We start from the raw sequence: 13,149 nt of genomic DNA on the forward strand, positions 1-13,149 counted from the left end.
ATTCATAAGGTTAAATTAAAAAAATCACTTCTTAATATAATTATTTAAAATTTATTATAAAATGTTATTACACTAGCAAATAACCTTATATAAACCATGATTTGGGTATCTATACTAGTCAATCTATAACGTCCACGGTAGTGTATTCGGTTTTTGTGTCCTTCACGTATTTTCCAGACAGAAGCTTGGATAGAAATAGAAAACGAAGCTAGTCTTGCTCCTCCAAAAGTCATAGCCAAAAAAATGAAGGTTTCTTGCTGCCTTGCCATTGCACACAACGTCTACCAACCCTCTCTTACTTTGAGAAACATCAACAACAGCCACGTCGTTTCATGTCATCAAAATCCTTTCACTTTGAAGGAGAGGAATTGGGGGTTCAGTGTGAGCACTAGGTTTTGGCCAAACCATATTTTATATTCAGTACAGGAAATAAAGAGTAGTGGGAGCTTTGTGGTGGGATGTGGAAGTTGGAGTTTGGTGAGAGAGTTGGAGCAAGAGTTTGAAGCTGAGATGAGGAGAGAAGAAGGTGGAGAGAGTGGAATGGGAAGGTATAGGCACAAATGCAGAGAAGGTAAAGGGGTGGTGGACATGTTGGAGTGTTTGGAGAAGGAAGCTATTATGGGTGAAGATGAAGGAAAAGACCCTATGGATTATAACCGTAGGGCTCACATATTTCATGCAAGCTCTAAAATCTTCCAAGCTCTTAAGGAACTCAACGACAAAACCCTGTGACTTCTTTTATTTCACTTTATGTAGTTCAAATAAATAATGCTATCAAGAGAATAATCACCAATTGTATCTTCATTAATGGCCGTTTTGTATTACATTACCGTGTACACATAAAAAATATCACTGCACTTTTATTGTCTTTCGAGGTTGCTTTGCTACTCTTCTTCTGCATTTTCATTCATTTCATCCAACTGTAACACCATAGCTTAGAACTCTTTGTAACACCAAAGAGTTATTACATTTTGGTTTAAAGTTGTTTCTTTGAGTTTCTCTGCTCTTCCTCACTCTGGTTACTGTAGTCACTTTTACGTTACTGCAGCCGCAATTAGAAATTTTGAAATCTTAACCTAAAATTTCATTTAATATAATCTATATTTCTTATTGATTGAAAAAAAAAACATATTTACAAAATTTTTATGATTAAATATATCATTTATTTTATTCTCAATATTTATTTTAAGTAATCTATTGATTATACACATAAATTTTTAAGAGATTTTTATTTATTTTTGCAATATATTTTTCTTAATCGAAAAATTAAAATGCTTATTAGAGTTTATATTGAATAAATAGAAAGGGAAAGGAGACGAGTAACCAAAACTCTCTTCATATATTTAATAATAAATCATTTAATTTATCTTTTAGTAAATAAGAAATCATTACTTATTAACTAATAAAAAAACTTCAAATCAACTAGCTATCCAATAAACTCCATTTTACACATTTTCATAATAATATCTAAAAGGAATATTTTCATTATTCTCATTGGATATTTTACTTGTAAATATTTAAAAAATATTATATTTAAATACTCGGACATTATCGTATCCACAAAATGAATTTCTATTTCTTATTTTACAAATTAGTTTATAGATATAAATGAACTATTAAAAAGTTTTGAATAGTTTAGATTTGACTCGTATAAATAATTAAATATCATTTCAAACTTAACCAAGCAAACAACATAATTTCACTTACTTGTGCTCCTCTGACATGAGAGGCATGTGATGTGGGTTTCTCTTGCACGAATCTCCCTTCCCCTCTGTATTAATCTACCTCCAAAAATATAATGCAGCTTAAGACAATATCTGGGATAGCTGTACCAGGAAAACGAAGACCCTACAATATACAACGCACTTCTGTTTCTGAATCAGACCTACCTTTTCATTTTCAAATCATCAAGGTTGGATGGCATTAAGTTAAGTTCTATAGTTACTAATGAGCAGAAGCTGAGAAAAACAATGAAGTAATATTTTAAGAGATGAACTTCTAAAGTTACAGCAAACTACAGTAATGCGGAAACTTAAAACCGAAAAAGAAAAAAGAGTACATTTTTCTGCCTAAAAATTTTCTACATGTAACAGTCTGATAGAAAATTCTGGCACGACTGCTATTCGGAACCACAATGACACTCGCACCTTCATACCCTAAATTGGTAACAGATGGCAACACCTCTAGTGTGACTAACCAGTCACAACTGCACTAACAGAACTTCCAACGGTTATTGCAGACACAACAGGTGACATAGGTTGTCATAGGTTCATCAGCACTGCGAGTCTGCATTTGGTAATAGGTGCACTTTCTTTGACCGCATCGCCCGCACTTAAATTGATCGGTTGTAGCTTTTGGTTGACCTCCACGCTCACATTCAAACAAAGCTTTCTCAGTGATTTTCTGATTTTCCTGCTTCCTTTGCTCACTAGCCATTTCTGCTGAGCTCATGTTGATCAGTTGCTCAGGCTCAACAACACCAAGCAGAACTTTTCTCCGAAAATCAGGGTTATTTGAATCCTTAAGGTTAAACATTAAGGACCTGTACTTGACCTTCTGCGCTCCATTGGAAGGACCCCATTTTTCAAATAATACAGACTCCACTGTCACAGCAACTCGAATAGGATCAGTATCATTGACTATCGCTACAAGATCTTCATCAGCCTCTCCAGAGACCTTGGCCAAAGCCTCATGGAGAAGTTCCCTTATTTTGTCTCGCGTTGCATCATTAGATTTGATCATAGTTGTCAGCTTTGGGGGAGTTGCAGAACTGGACGATATTTTCTTTGCTCCAGAAACTGGCTTTACCTCCTTGGCTGACTTTTCCACCTTGACACTTGCAGCACGATCAGTTTTCTCATTCTTGACATCATTTTGTACCTTTTTCATACTTTCTGCGCCTGACTTTGATGTTCCATTCCTATCATGTCTCTCAGCCTTAACAGTTTCACCTTTTTCAATCTTCACTGAAGGACTCTTCTGCATTTTCCCAGATTTAGATCTCTCCCCGTTAGCTGATTCAACCTTACTATCAATACCCCCGTTTTTATTTTTGCTTGTTTCCTTGATAATTATTCCTTTCCATATCTCAATTAGGTCAACAGCAAAAGCCCGAATTGTCTGCCTTGGGTGCTTTGTGAGAACTTTAAGATGTTTCCCCACCTGAAAAATTACATTAAAAAAAATATAAGTTTGAAATCAATAAAGACTTGAGATCAGTTTCGTCTTCACATACTTTTTTGGGGGAGGAATTCACTATAAATGAAAAATATATGCTAAACCTATTCCTAATGTTTTTCTCCCCAATTTAAGGCAGGGATACCAAACTGAATCGTGAGGTGATGTCATCCCCATCCCATCACATGATAAGAATACAACGTTCACAAACACAGAAGCCAGCAACATAATAATATCCATAAACATTCCAACGTTTTTATACAGTACAAATATTCTAGAATATTATTTTTTATTAATAAAAAATACTTAGGTTTCTGCACTATCTGATTTTATATTTATTTTGGAGCTCTAACTTCTTATCCCCATTTTTACCTCTGAACCGATGGATCCTCCACTGTCAACTTTGGATATATAAAAAACTTGAATTTAAAAATTAAAAATTACAATAGAGCTTTCCAATATTGTAGCATTATGCTCTGATTATTAAGAAAGTACATATTTACTAAGCAAGGATGCACATATATCCACCATAATGAAATTATAACAAGAAGCAAGTTCAAATTGAGGTCCATCTTCTAGAGCATTAGCCCACAGAGCACAGAAGACACATAGAAAGGGAGTTTTGTAGTGTCAATTCACTAAACTAGTGTTTATCGTGCAAGACCCAATTGTTACATGCAAACAAAATACTGCACATCTGCAAATCCATCCTAGTAGTAAAATTATGTTAATTGACATATAATGAAATTTGTCAAAGAGAAAAGGTAACAGTACAAGAAGGAGGAGTCGAAAAAATCCTTGAACATAGAAGTAAAGGGAGTGAGGAAGACAAAATGAATGAATATATTTCATTTACAGATTGATTGGGATATAAAATAAGTATGATTTGATTTAATTTGAAAATCAAAACTTGTGCTCGGAATGTTAAAAGTTGGGAAATCCCACAATTTTCAAAACTTTTGATTAAGAAATGTAATGATATATATGATATAAAGAGCAGGCAGTGCACAAGGCTCCCACCTCATGAAGTTTGGAGAAGGTAAATGTATGCAAGTGTGCAACCTTAATTGCGAGTGGAGAGGTTTTTAACCAATGCAAGGTCACAGGGCATCAACCATAATGTTGTGTCTTGTCCTTAATCAGAGATATTATATTGAAGGATAAAATGTAAAATAATAAAAGAAAATAAATTATACTTTTAATGAGTTCCAATCACGAGGGGTTTGATTTCAATGTCAAATCACATCTTTTCCAATTCTAACGAATTCACACACAAATAAATATTGCTTTCCATAATCCACTACGAATCCCATAACAATTCTGTCATAGGTAAAAAAATCCAAAGTGTGAAACTATTAAACAATTCATTCTGCCTGGCACAGAAAAAATGTAACCCCTAAACATATCAGTGGATAAAAACTAGTGATGTTTTCAAACTTCCTCATACTCTAGTGTACTATGCACATAAAGAAGTCAATAATGAATTTGGATCCTCTCTGATTAGTAATGGTTATAGAGCAAAACTTCGTCCTGTTAAGTGAAAGCCTGAGTTTATGTCAGGCTTTACCAGGTCAGGGACTACAGATTCCACCCAAAGTTGTGTGTCTTTTTTTCTAATAAAATAACAGTGTCATGTTTTGGGGTAAACGGAAATGATCCGAATCCTAACAGAAATTCCACAGCTAGCAGCACCAAATAATAGATCCCAACTACAAGGACAACCTCGGGAAACTCACAGTTCATAGATTTTATATGAACAGCAGTAACCTTACAACACTTGATAACTCCAGCTTCATTCCCAGATTCAGGACGATACTAAAACTCTTTATTGAAGAAGTTAGTTGAAGGAACATTATTTTTATAACCCCGACATTATGAAAACTTAATCTTAACACTTAAACATGCCTACACTACAGTTCACACCTTAAAACTGTAAGACCCAATTCCTCTAATGCACAAAATATTACTCTAATCTTCTCAATTAACCTTCTATATAATGAGTAATCAGAAATTTCACCCTGTCCCACCCACAAACACTCAAGAAAAAAATATAGTGTTTCTTCCTTCTTTCAACGACAAGCTATTTGCAGAACCAAGAGTAAGAAAAAACCCAAATGATAAAGCAATTCAATTTTATTTAAATGCACATAACACACCAAAAAGAAAACATTACACGGTATAGAGATGTATTGGGTTTTCCATTGGGTTTCCAAAGGAACCCTAACAGTTATAAGACATGAACCACCTCTCATGACTCAACATTGCAAGCACATGTTTCACACACACAAACACAGCACCTCAAATTGCCAAATCATCCCTGCCCTTTCTAATTGAACAACAAACCCCAACAAGAACACAAAACATAAAAAGGACAGAAAACCTAAAAGGAAAAAACGAGCAAAAATGACCTGAGTGTTAACAAGAATCTTGTAATTAACGGGAAATTTCTTAAGCTGTTCGAGGGCATCAATGCATCGGCTCTCCTCATGCTCGGCGTCTCCGGAGAGGACCGCATCAGCTGCCTTCTTCGCGGCGTCATACAGTTCCACGAGATCCTTCTCCATTAAACCCGACCCCTCCTCCTGATTCTCCAAGCAGATCAAACCCGCAATAAAACAAAACAATTAGAAAAAACGAAGAGAAATTTCGGAAGGAGACATTAGAGAAGAGGGTGAGAACTCACTCACCAGAACGGTGCCTGACGCTGTTCTTGTTCTTGTCTCGTGGCGGCCGTGTCGCCAGTGAAAGAAAGAGAAGAAATTTGAGACAACGAGAGAGTGTCAAATATAAACGGATGGATCATCATGGATTAAACAGATCAAACGGTTGGTATTGAGTCTTGGGTCTTAGGCCTTCGAACATTCTGGATCCGGTAATTCAGATAATGTTAATTTCTATTGAAAAAACAAGAACATATATTTTTTTATCATTATTCCTGATTTCCTTTAAATATAATTAGATTAATGTAATGAATTTTTATGTTTTTAGAATGAATCAATAGTACATAAAGTTATTCAAAATTATTTTTAATTGGTTGAGACTATAAAAAAAAAGGTTATATACACGTGTATTAAAATAGTTAAACTCTTTTAACATGGGGATGGATAGTGTTAGAGTTTAATAATCACTTTGTTGTGTTAGAGTACATCGTACACAATTCATGTTGTTACATAGAATTAATTTCAAAGTAAAATAATAAATAATTATTTAACACTATTTCTGTTTTAGAAAAATATCTTTTAATTGACAATTATGAATATTGAATATAAATTTTGATGTGGGTAGAATCTGAAAGATACTTGGCGTCTATAAAGAGTTTTAAGCATGAACTTACACGTACCAGAGTTACTTAAATTAGGAAAAAAAAACATAAAAGGTCATCTTGGATTTGAAGGGGTTAAACCCATTATGGGAAACTCTTATTTGATTTTTTTATAAAAATATTTTAGTGGAAACACACATTACTCACAAGGATGTTCTTACTTTTTTATAATAACGTAAAAATTATTTTTATCATAATTTTTAAAATAAAAAATAATATTAAATTTATAATATATATATTCATAAATAATTTTATTATAAGTAGTTAAATAAATTTAAAAAATAATTATAAAACTTAAAAAATAAATGAATGAAATAAATTATATTGATAAGAATAAAATTAATATAGAATTGTATACATTAAAAAAATTATTATGAGAAAGGAATTCTCCTTGTTAATATATAATATAGTAATATAATATATAATATTAAAAGAATGTGTTAGTCTTTCTTGACAGTTAAAAGAAAAAAATTTAAATGTAAATTTGTTTAGATTATTTTTATATGAATAGAAAAGTTGAAAGTTAAATATGTCTTTTATTATATTTTATTTGTTGTTTTAATAATATTATTTTAGTTATTTATTTTTATTATAAGAAAAATGTAAATATTATATTAAAATTAATGAAATAATTAATATTTACTGTATTAATTTATTTCATATAATTACTTCTATATTAACACCTCAAATATTTTTTTCTCACCATTCATACCTTTTTTATTTTATATATATTTTTTCTTTGTTTGTGTATTTTTTTAACTTTTCTTACTTTTATTCCTTAAAAACAAATAAACTTTTAGCATGTGTTGTATTAATAGATGTATTGTTGATAACGGTTTGGCGATATTATTTTTGTTTTGATCCACATGTTTGTGCAGAGGACGAGGAAAAGTGTTGAGAATGCCAAACTTATCCTAGCGTATATGCAAAGAAATAAGGTGAGAGTCACGTAAGCAGTGTCATTTTTCAACTTTGTCCCGAAAATGATTTGTGCATGTTAGTATTTTGATCATCTTGTTAACATACATAATTGATTTTGCATAAAAAAAAAAAACAAATGTAAGGATAATCGATTTTATAACTTAAAATAGAGAATATTGATTAAGTTGAGAACCTAATCAATTATAAGTGTATTTTTTTTAAGATAATCAATTATGTGATTAGTGTTGTTTGTGCCCTAATCGATTATGGTAGCATAAATAAATAGGTAATTGATTACCATTTGAATAGTTCTTTTTCCTTAATCGATTATGTTTAAAAAATGTTTGGATAATCGATTACCTTGTGAATAAGTCTTCTTCCTTAATCAATATTACTTGAAAAATATTTAGATAATCGATTATTCATGGTATGTGTCATGTTTACAATGTCTTATTTTAAAAAATTTATATATTTATTTTAATAGGACATTAAATAAAGAAATATTCATTAAGAACCTATTTTATCTAATAAAAGAAAAAGGTAAAATATATTGATATCTTATATATAAATATATATGAAAATAGTAGGAATTCGAAATATGGAAAATAATTCAAAATAAGATTAAAAAAGTTTTTGGTCATTACTAATTATAATTTTTTTAATTGCTATAAAAATTAACAAAATTTAGGGTGTATATTTTAATTCCCATTATTAATTTGTAATAGACTTTATAGATTTGTAAATGTCACATGAGTACAATTTGCACTAATTTTACTTCACCTTATGTGTAATTATTTTTAAATTAAAACATTATACTTATTATTCTAAAGAAAACACTGCCATTTCAATTAAATAGTTATTATTTGAATAAAAGAAAAAAAATCATTAAAAAATATAAAATATATTTATGTTTTTTTAATTTGTAAAATATTGATTACGTTTATAATAAAATTGAATTTATCTTTATCTTTTAAAAATTTAAATATATTTTATATTTTTGTTAGTAATAACCCATAATTTTGTTCTTGGATTGGTGTCAAAGATGTCTTTGTTTCTATATTTCTTGATTTTATTGTTATATTTGTTAATTTTTTTAAGTCTTCATCGGAATGGTGGTATTTTCAAAAGATTATTCAACGCGCTCAAATTAGTATTCGGTAATTGGAACATTTAATGTTATTAAAAATGTGAATATAAAAGTGATAAAACCACTGTTTAAGTAAGTATGGATTAACACAACTCTTAAGATTAATTTTAGTTTAATATAAAAATAAGAATGTATTAACATATTTTAATTAATTTTAATTATTCTTTATTTATTCATCGTATATGTGTTTAATAAAGATTTTTCTAGATAGTTTGGTTTTTTTGTTTCTGATGTAGTTTGTCGAGGAGAAGACATCAGGTCGAAGATGTTAGATTTTAAAATGTTCCTACTTATAAGAATAGTTAAGAATATTTTGAAATTAAAAAAATTAGGCCATTGTAAATTATTTTAATATTATTGTTAATGTTTATGAAACTTATACAACATCAAAATGTATAATTTGAACGACTGAAAACATGATTGTAGTTAGTTTGATGGTAAGAAATATGATGGTAGTTTTTTAACTTGATTCCAGGAAATTATTTGAAAATACATTTCAATAGTACTTAATAAATTGAAGACTATTTGTGAAAAATATATTTTTTAACTTTTTTTCATTACATTTTGATTTATAACATTATCAAAGACTAATTTGCTTGACAAATTATACCTTCAAATTCTTTTTCCATCTTTTTTTTTTTATCTTTCAAAGATTGGTTTTATTATCAGCACTTCACTTCAATGACAGAGGTTACTAAATACTAAATAATTTATTCTTGTACCTCCTGATTTCTATGGTGAGATATAGACTTTACTGAATATTTTGTAACGTCAAGTGAGACAACATATTAAAAGTGTCATGTTGCTTGCATTTTCGTAATTATAAAAAATATTTTACTGAGTTATAAACCAAATTAAATAAATTACAAAACAAATTATCCAAAATCTGTAGTTAATATCTAACTAAAGAATACTAATTATTTGAATAACTAAAAAATGTATATCATTAAATTACATATTAAAAAAATGAAAATTAAAAGATAAATTGGAATTTTTATTTATATTTTTTTCAAACAGTCATCTAACTTTTATGAACAAAAATGAGGATTCCATCTTTTGGTAACAACTTTGATTGAGGACTTCTCCTTCACTAAGGACATCTTCGTTCCTAATACGAAGGTTTATAAATTTAAGTTCCAGATCTTATAAAATCTATTAGTTAAAATATATTAATGACATAAAATTCAAGACTCTACTTCTTAAATAAAACCATGAGGCCTATAAGAACTAAAAAGTATTTTTTAACAATCAAATAAAACATTAATTAAAGTAATTTTTATATCCATGCATTGGAATGATAATTACCAAAATACCTTAAAAATAGTGTCGAACAATGAAAGCCAAAAAAGAAAAACAAATTAAAACTTCTTATAATATGGAGATGACATTAACCATATCTTGTGCTCAGTTTTATTTTATAGAAAGTTGAGAAATTCCAAATACATCTTTGGCAGAGAATGCTATCGCCACAAAAATCGATATGATGGAGCAAGAAGGAAGTTGATATTAAACAAAAAAATCCGGTAAAACCACCAGGACAGAACATTAAAATTCAATATCCAAATTTATAGCATAAAACAGGTGCTAGAAGACCTCAGCAGAAAATAACATTATTCAACTGTTATTCTTTGACTCATCCTTCCAATGATCCCAAAATTAAAAACATTCTTCTCAGATGCCAACTCATTTTTGCTCAGGTTCTGGCTTCTCAAAGAAAGTCTTCTTCAACCATCCCCATGGCTGTTAACGATTTAAACAATGAATGAATTAGGTCCGCACTCAAAACCAACCAGAATCCAGATATGAATACACATATATAGAAGAAAAATAACTTACCAAAATAGAGAAACCCATGAATAGGCATTATATTAATACAGTCAGGAAAGATATTTAAGCAAACTTCCTTACAACATCCTAAAGAGAGTTGGCCAAGAGCACTGAAGCAGTTCAATTGAAAAACTGGACATATCCAACTTGAAGTATATTCATTTGGAGCATTATCACAGTGCTTTCTACACATTTAACTATGTATGTCTTGTTCATCATGTTAGGTTATTCAAAGATAAGAAGAAAAGAAAAAGAAAGATCATATACTGAGGTATACTACAAGAAAGGGACGACGATATGTAGAAGAATCATAGGTTGAGGAAGACAAAATAGAAAATAAGGGGAATATTCATGTCATTAAGTCTTGAGAGCAATATCAAAGGCTGAGCAGTGAATAAAAGAGGAAGGTTTGAAATTGCAGAGAAACGAGAGTAGGGGGGAGGATAGGTAGTGCAGGTGGCCATGGTTTGAAGAGAAAAGGTTTGGACTAGAGGTTCTGAGCATCAGGACTATCTAGATGCATTTTTCTGTTTGAGTGAGGTGTAGCCTCCATTGTTTTTAGCAGTGAAAATCTAAAAATCAATCCCTAATTCTATCGAAGTCATTTGACACACGTCATTACAATCAAGAATCATATCTTCAAAAGGTTGGGATCATTTCATTGTCCCAAGCACCTTTGTTTTTCATGTAGTCACTCTTCACACTCTAAGATGAAGCACGGGAATATGTGATGAGACAGCATTTCATTTTATTTTTTCTGCCGTGACAAGGGGAGAACATCAAATTCAGCAAACAAACACAGTAAAAAGTACTCATCAAAAGCAGAACATATGAACCAATTTTTGTTGGAACTTGAGAGTACAATTTTAAGTTGTAACAGAGAAGATTTTTAACATTATCAGAAACAAAAAAACTACCAAACACATTTGGTCAATCATAAAGCAAAATAGCAAGTTAAAAAGTATGAAACACCACCGAATTCGGCAATTATTAAAAATCATTGAAACATGAATGAATCTTGAATAAACCAACTATTACAATTATTTTAAAGTTTGGTAGAACTAGTTCTGATCTGATAGTTTAAATTTTAACCCTTAAATGTTATTGATACATTGGTCCAAACTAATTTTAACCACAAAAATTGATTCGATCCGTGTGTCACAGTAAAATTGATTTGGGTGGTAAACAAGCATGCACTACATTTAATAAAACTATGAAATTGATTTGGATGATAAACAACCATGCACTACATTTAATAAAACTATGATGTAAAATACTTGTATACCATCTAAAATTTCTGCAAGAGAGAGAAGTGCTAGAGCTAAAATAGAGTTTAAAATCTCTCCCACTGCATCAATGAACTTCTGATAAGAAGATATGACAACCCAATTTGTCCACTTTCTTTGCATTCCAACCACATAGGATAGGAGGGAAGGAAGGCACACAAAGTCAAATGAAAGCGGTAAAAAATCTGGTTTGTTTTTCTTCATTCCATTCATCCTTCATTCATATACAATGTTTGAGTACATGAGTTTCACTCCTTAATTTCTTTTTAGAAAAAACTTCGTTTAATGGGGATAATAAACTGAAATTGACTTGAAAATCTCACCCCTGATTTTTTCACAGCCTGAGATTTAACAAAGTAAAACAAAATACCTCAAAGTTTAATGCACAATACCGCTACACAAACATAATTCCAAATGTTGACACAATTTACCACGAGACTGCAAATAAAAACCCATTAACCAAAATCAAGCATGTGATTGTTGAATCACCCCTTCAGACAGCAACATCGGAGATAGTTAAAAAAAAATCCAAAACGTAAAATAAACAAAATCCAGCAAAAACCATTAAGTTTAGAAAACGAATTCACACAAGGCAATCCAAATATGAGTTTTCATCAAAATACACAAAACACAGAAATTCAATCACTAAATTTCAGATCAATATGCAAAGTCCCAAATGTGAGGAGGCAAACCAGACATAGTGCGCAAATCCTTGACATCAAGGCAATTTCGGAAGCCAGAAATTAAAAAACAAATGAAAATCGAACTAACAGAAGGGGAACAAGAATGTTAACCTGAACAAGGTAGAGACCGCCGGTGGCGGCAGCAACGCCCCACATGGCGGCGGCTTTGACGTCCACGGGTTGTATACGGAGCCTCGCTGGTAAACCGGCCATTTTCTCGAATCTCAATTCTCAAGTCTCAACTGCGAAAGGGAACCCTAGAAGCAAACCTTTGATTTCAATCAATTCTAGATACAGAATTATTCTTTATAAGATGAAACATTTCAAATGATTAAATAATATTTAATTGTTATTTTTTTTTTGTTTTATTTAATGTACAAGAAAAATAATGCTTAATATATTTTTATATAACGTCAAAGAAAAACAATCTGTGCACAAAAATTTACATATAAATATCATAATTTCTTAGATATATATAACAGGCCATCAATTTTGAATGAATTCTGTTTGACCCTTCACCAATGATTCCTTGTTTGTTGGTTCATTTCGGTCACATCACAGCAAGATTGTTAGGTTATTTTCAAAAAATGCAAACCTATTTGGTAGCTTTAAACTTAAAATTGATTTGGATTTATTAAATAGTTGATAATAAATTTGAAATAAAAAGGGTTAATTATAAGATCACTAGTTATAATTATGATTAATTGTATGTTTTGTTAAACATATATTTAATTTATTATAATTTTAAATTGTTGATTTTTACGATTAATAATTATTATTGTACTT

At 30.4% G+C, this 13,149-nt stretch overlaps 1 protein-coding gene and 1 pseudogene across 4 annotated transcripts; one reads left to right on the forward strand and one right to left on the reverse strand.

Moving 5' to 3' along the window:
* Nucleotides 1-1,959: 1,959 nt before the first annotated feature.
* On the reverse strand, nt 1,960-6,004 carry LOC137820147 (transcription elongation factor TFIIS). Of its 4 annotated transcripts, none has more exons than XM_068624000.1 (3): nt 5,865-6,004; nt 5,586-5,765; nt 1,960-3,162 (listed from the first exon to the last, which is right to left on the reverse strand). In XM_068624000.1, exons 2-3 carry the CDS (start codon nt 5,739-5,741, stop codon nt 2,212-2,214), a joined length of 1,107 nt encoding a protein of 368 aa, XP_068480101.1. In that variant the 5' UTR covers nt 5,742-5,765; nt 5,865-6,004; the 3' UTR covers nt 1,960-2,211. The 4 variants fall into 4 exon arrangements, with proteins under 4 accessions (XP_068480101.1, XP_068480102.1, XP_068480100.1 ...); XM_068624001.1 differs by having other exon boundaries at nt 5,586-5,759; nt 5,861-5,990; XM_068623999.1 differs by having other exon boundaries at nt 5,586-5,759; nt 5,865-5,987.
* Nucleotides 6,005-9,955: 3,951 nt separating this feature from the next.
* LOC137820976 (uncharacterized) lies at nt 9,956-12,613 on the forward strand (annotated as a pseudogene).
* The last annotated feature ends 536 nt before the right edge of the window (nt 12,614-13,149 follow it).

Source organism: Phaseolus vulgaris, chromosome 9 (genome assembly GCF_000499845.2).
Source record: "Phaseolus vulgaris cultivar G19833 chromosome 9, P. vulgaris v2.0, whole genome shotgun sequence".
Lineage (NCBI taxonomy): Eukaryota > Viridiplantae > Streptophyta > Magnoliopsida > Fabales > Fabaceae > Phaseolus > Phaseolus vulgaris.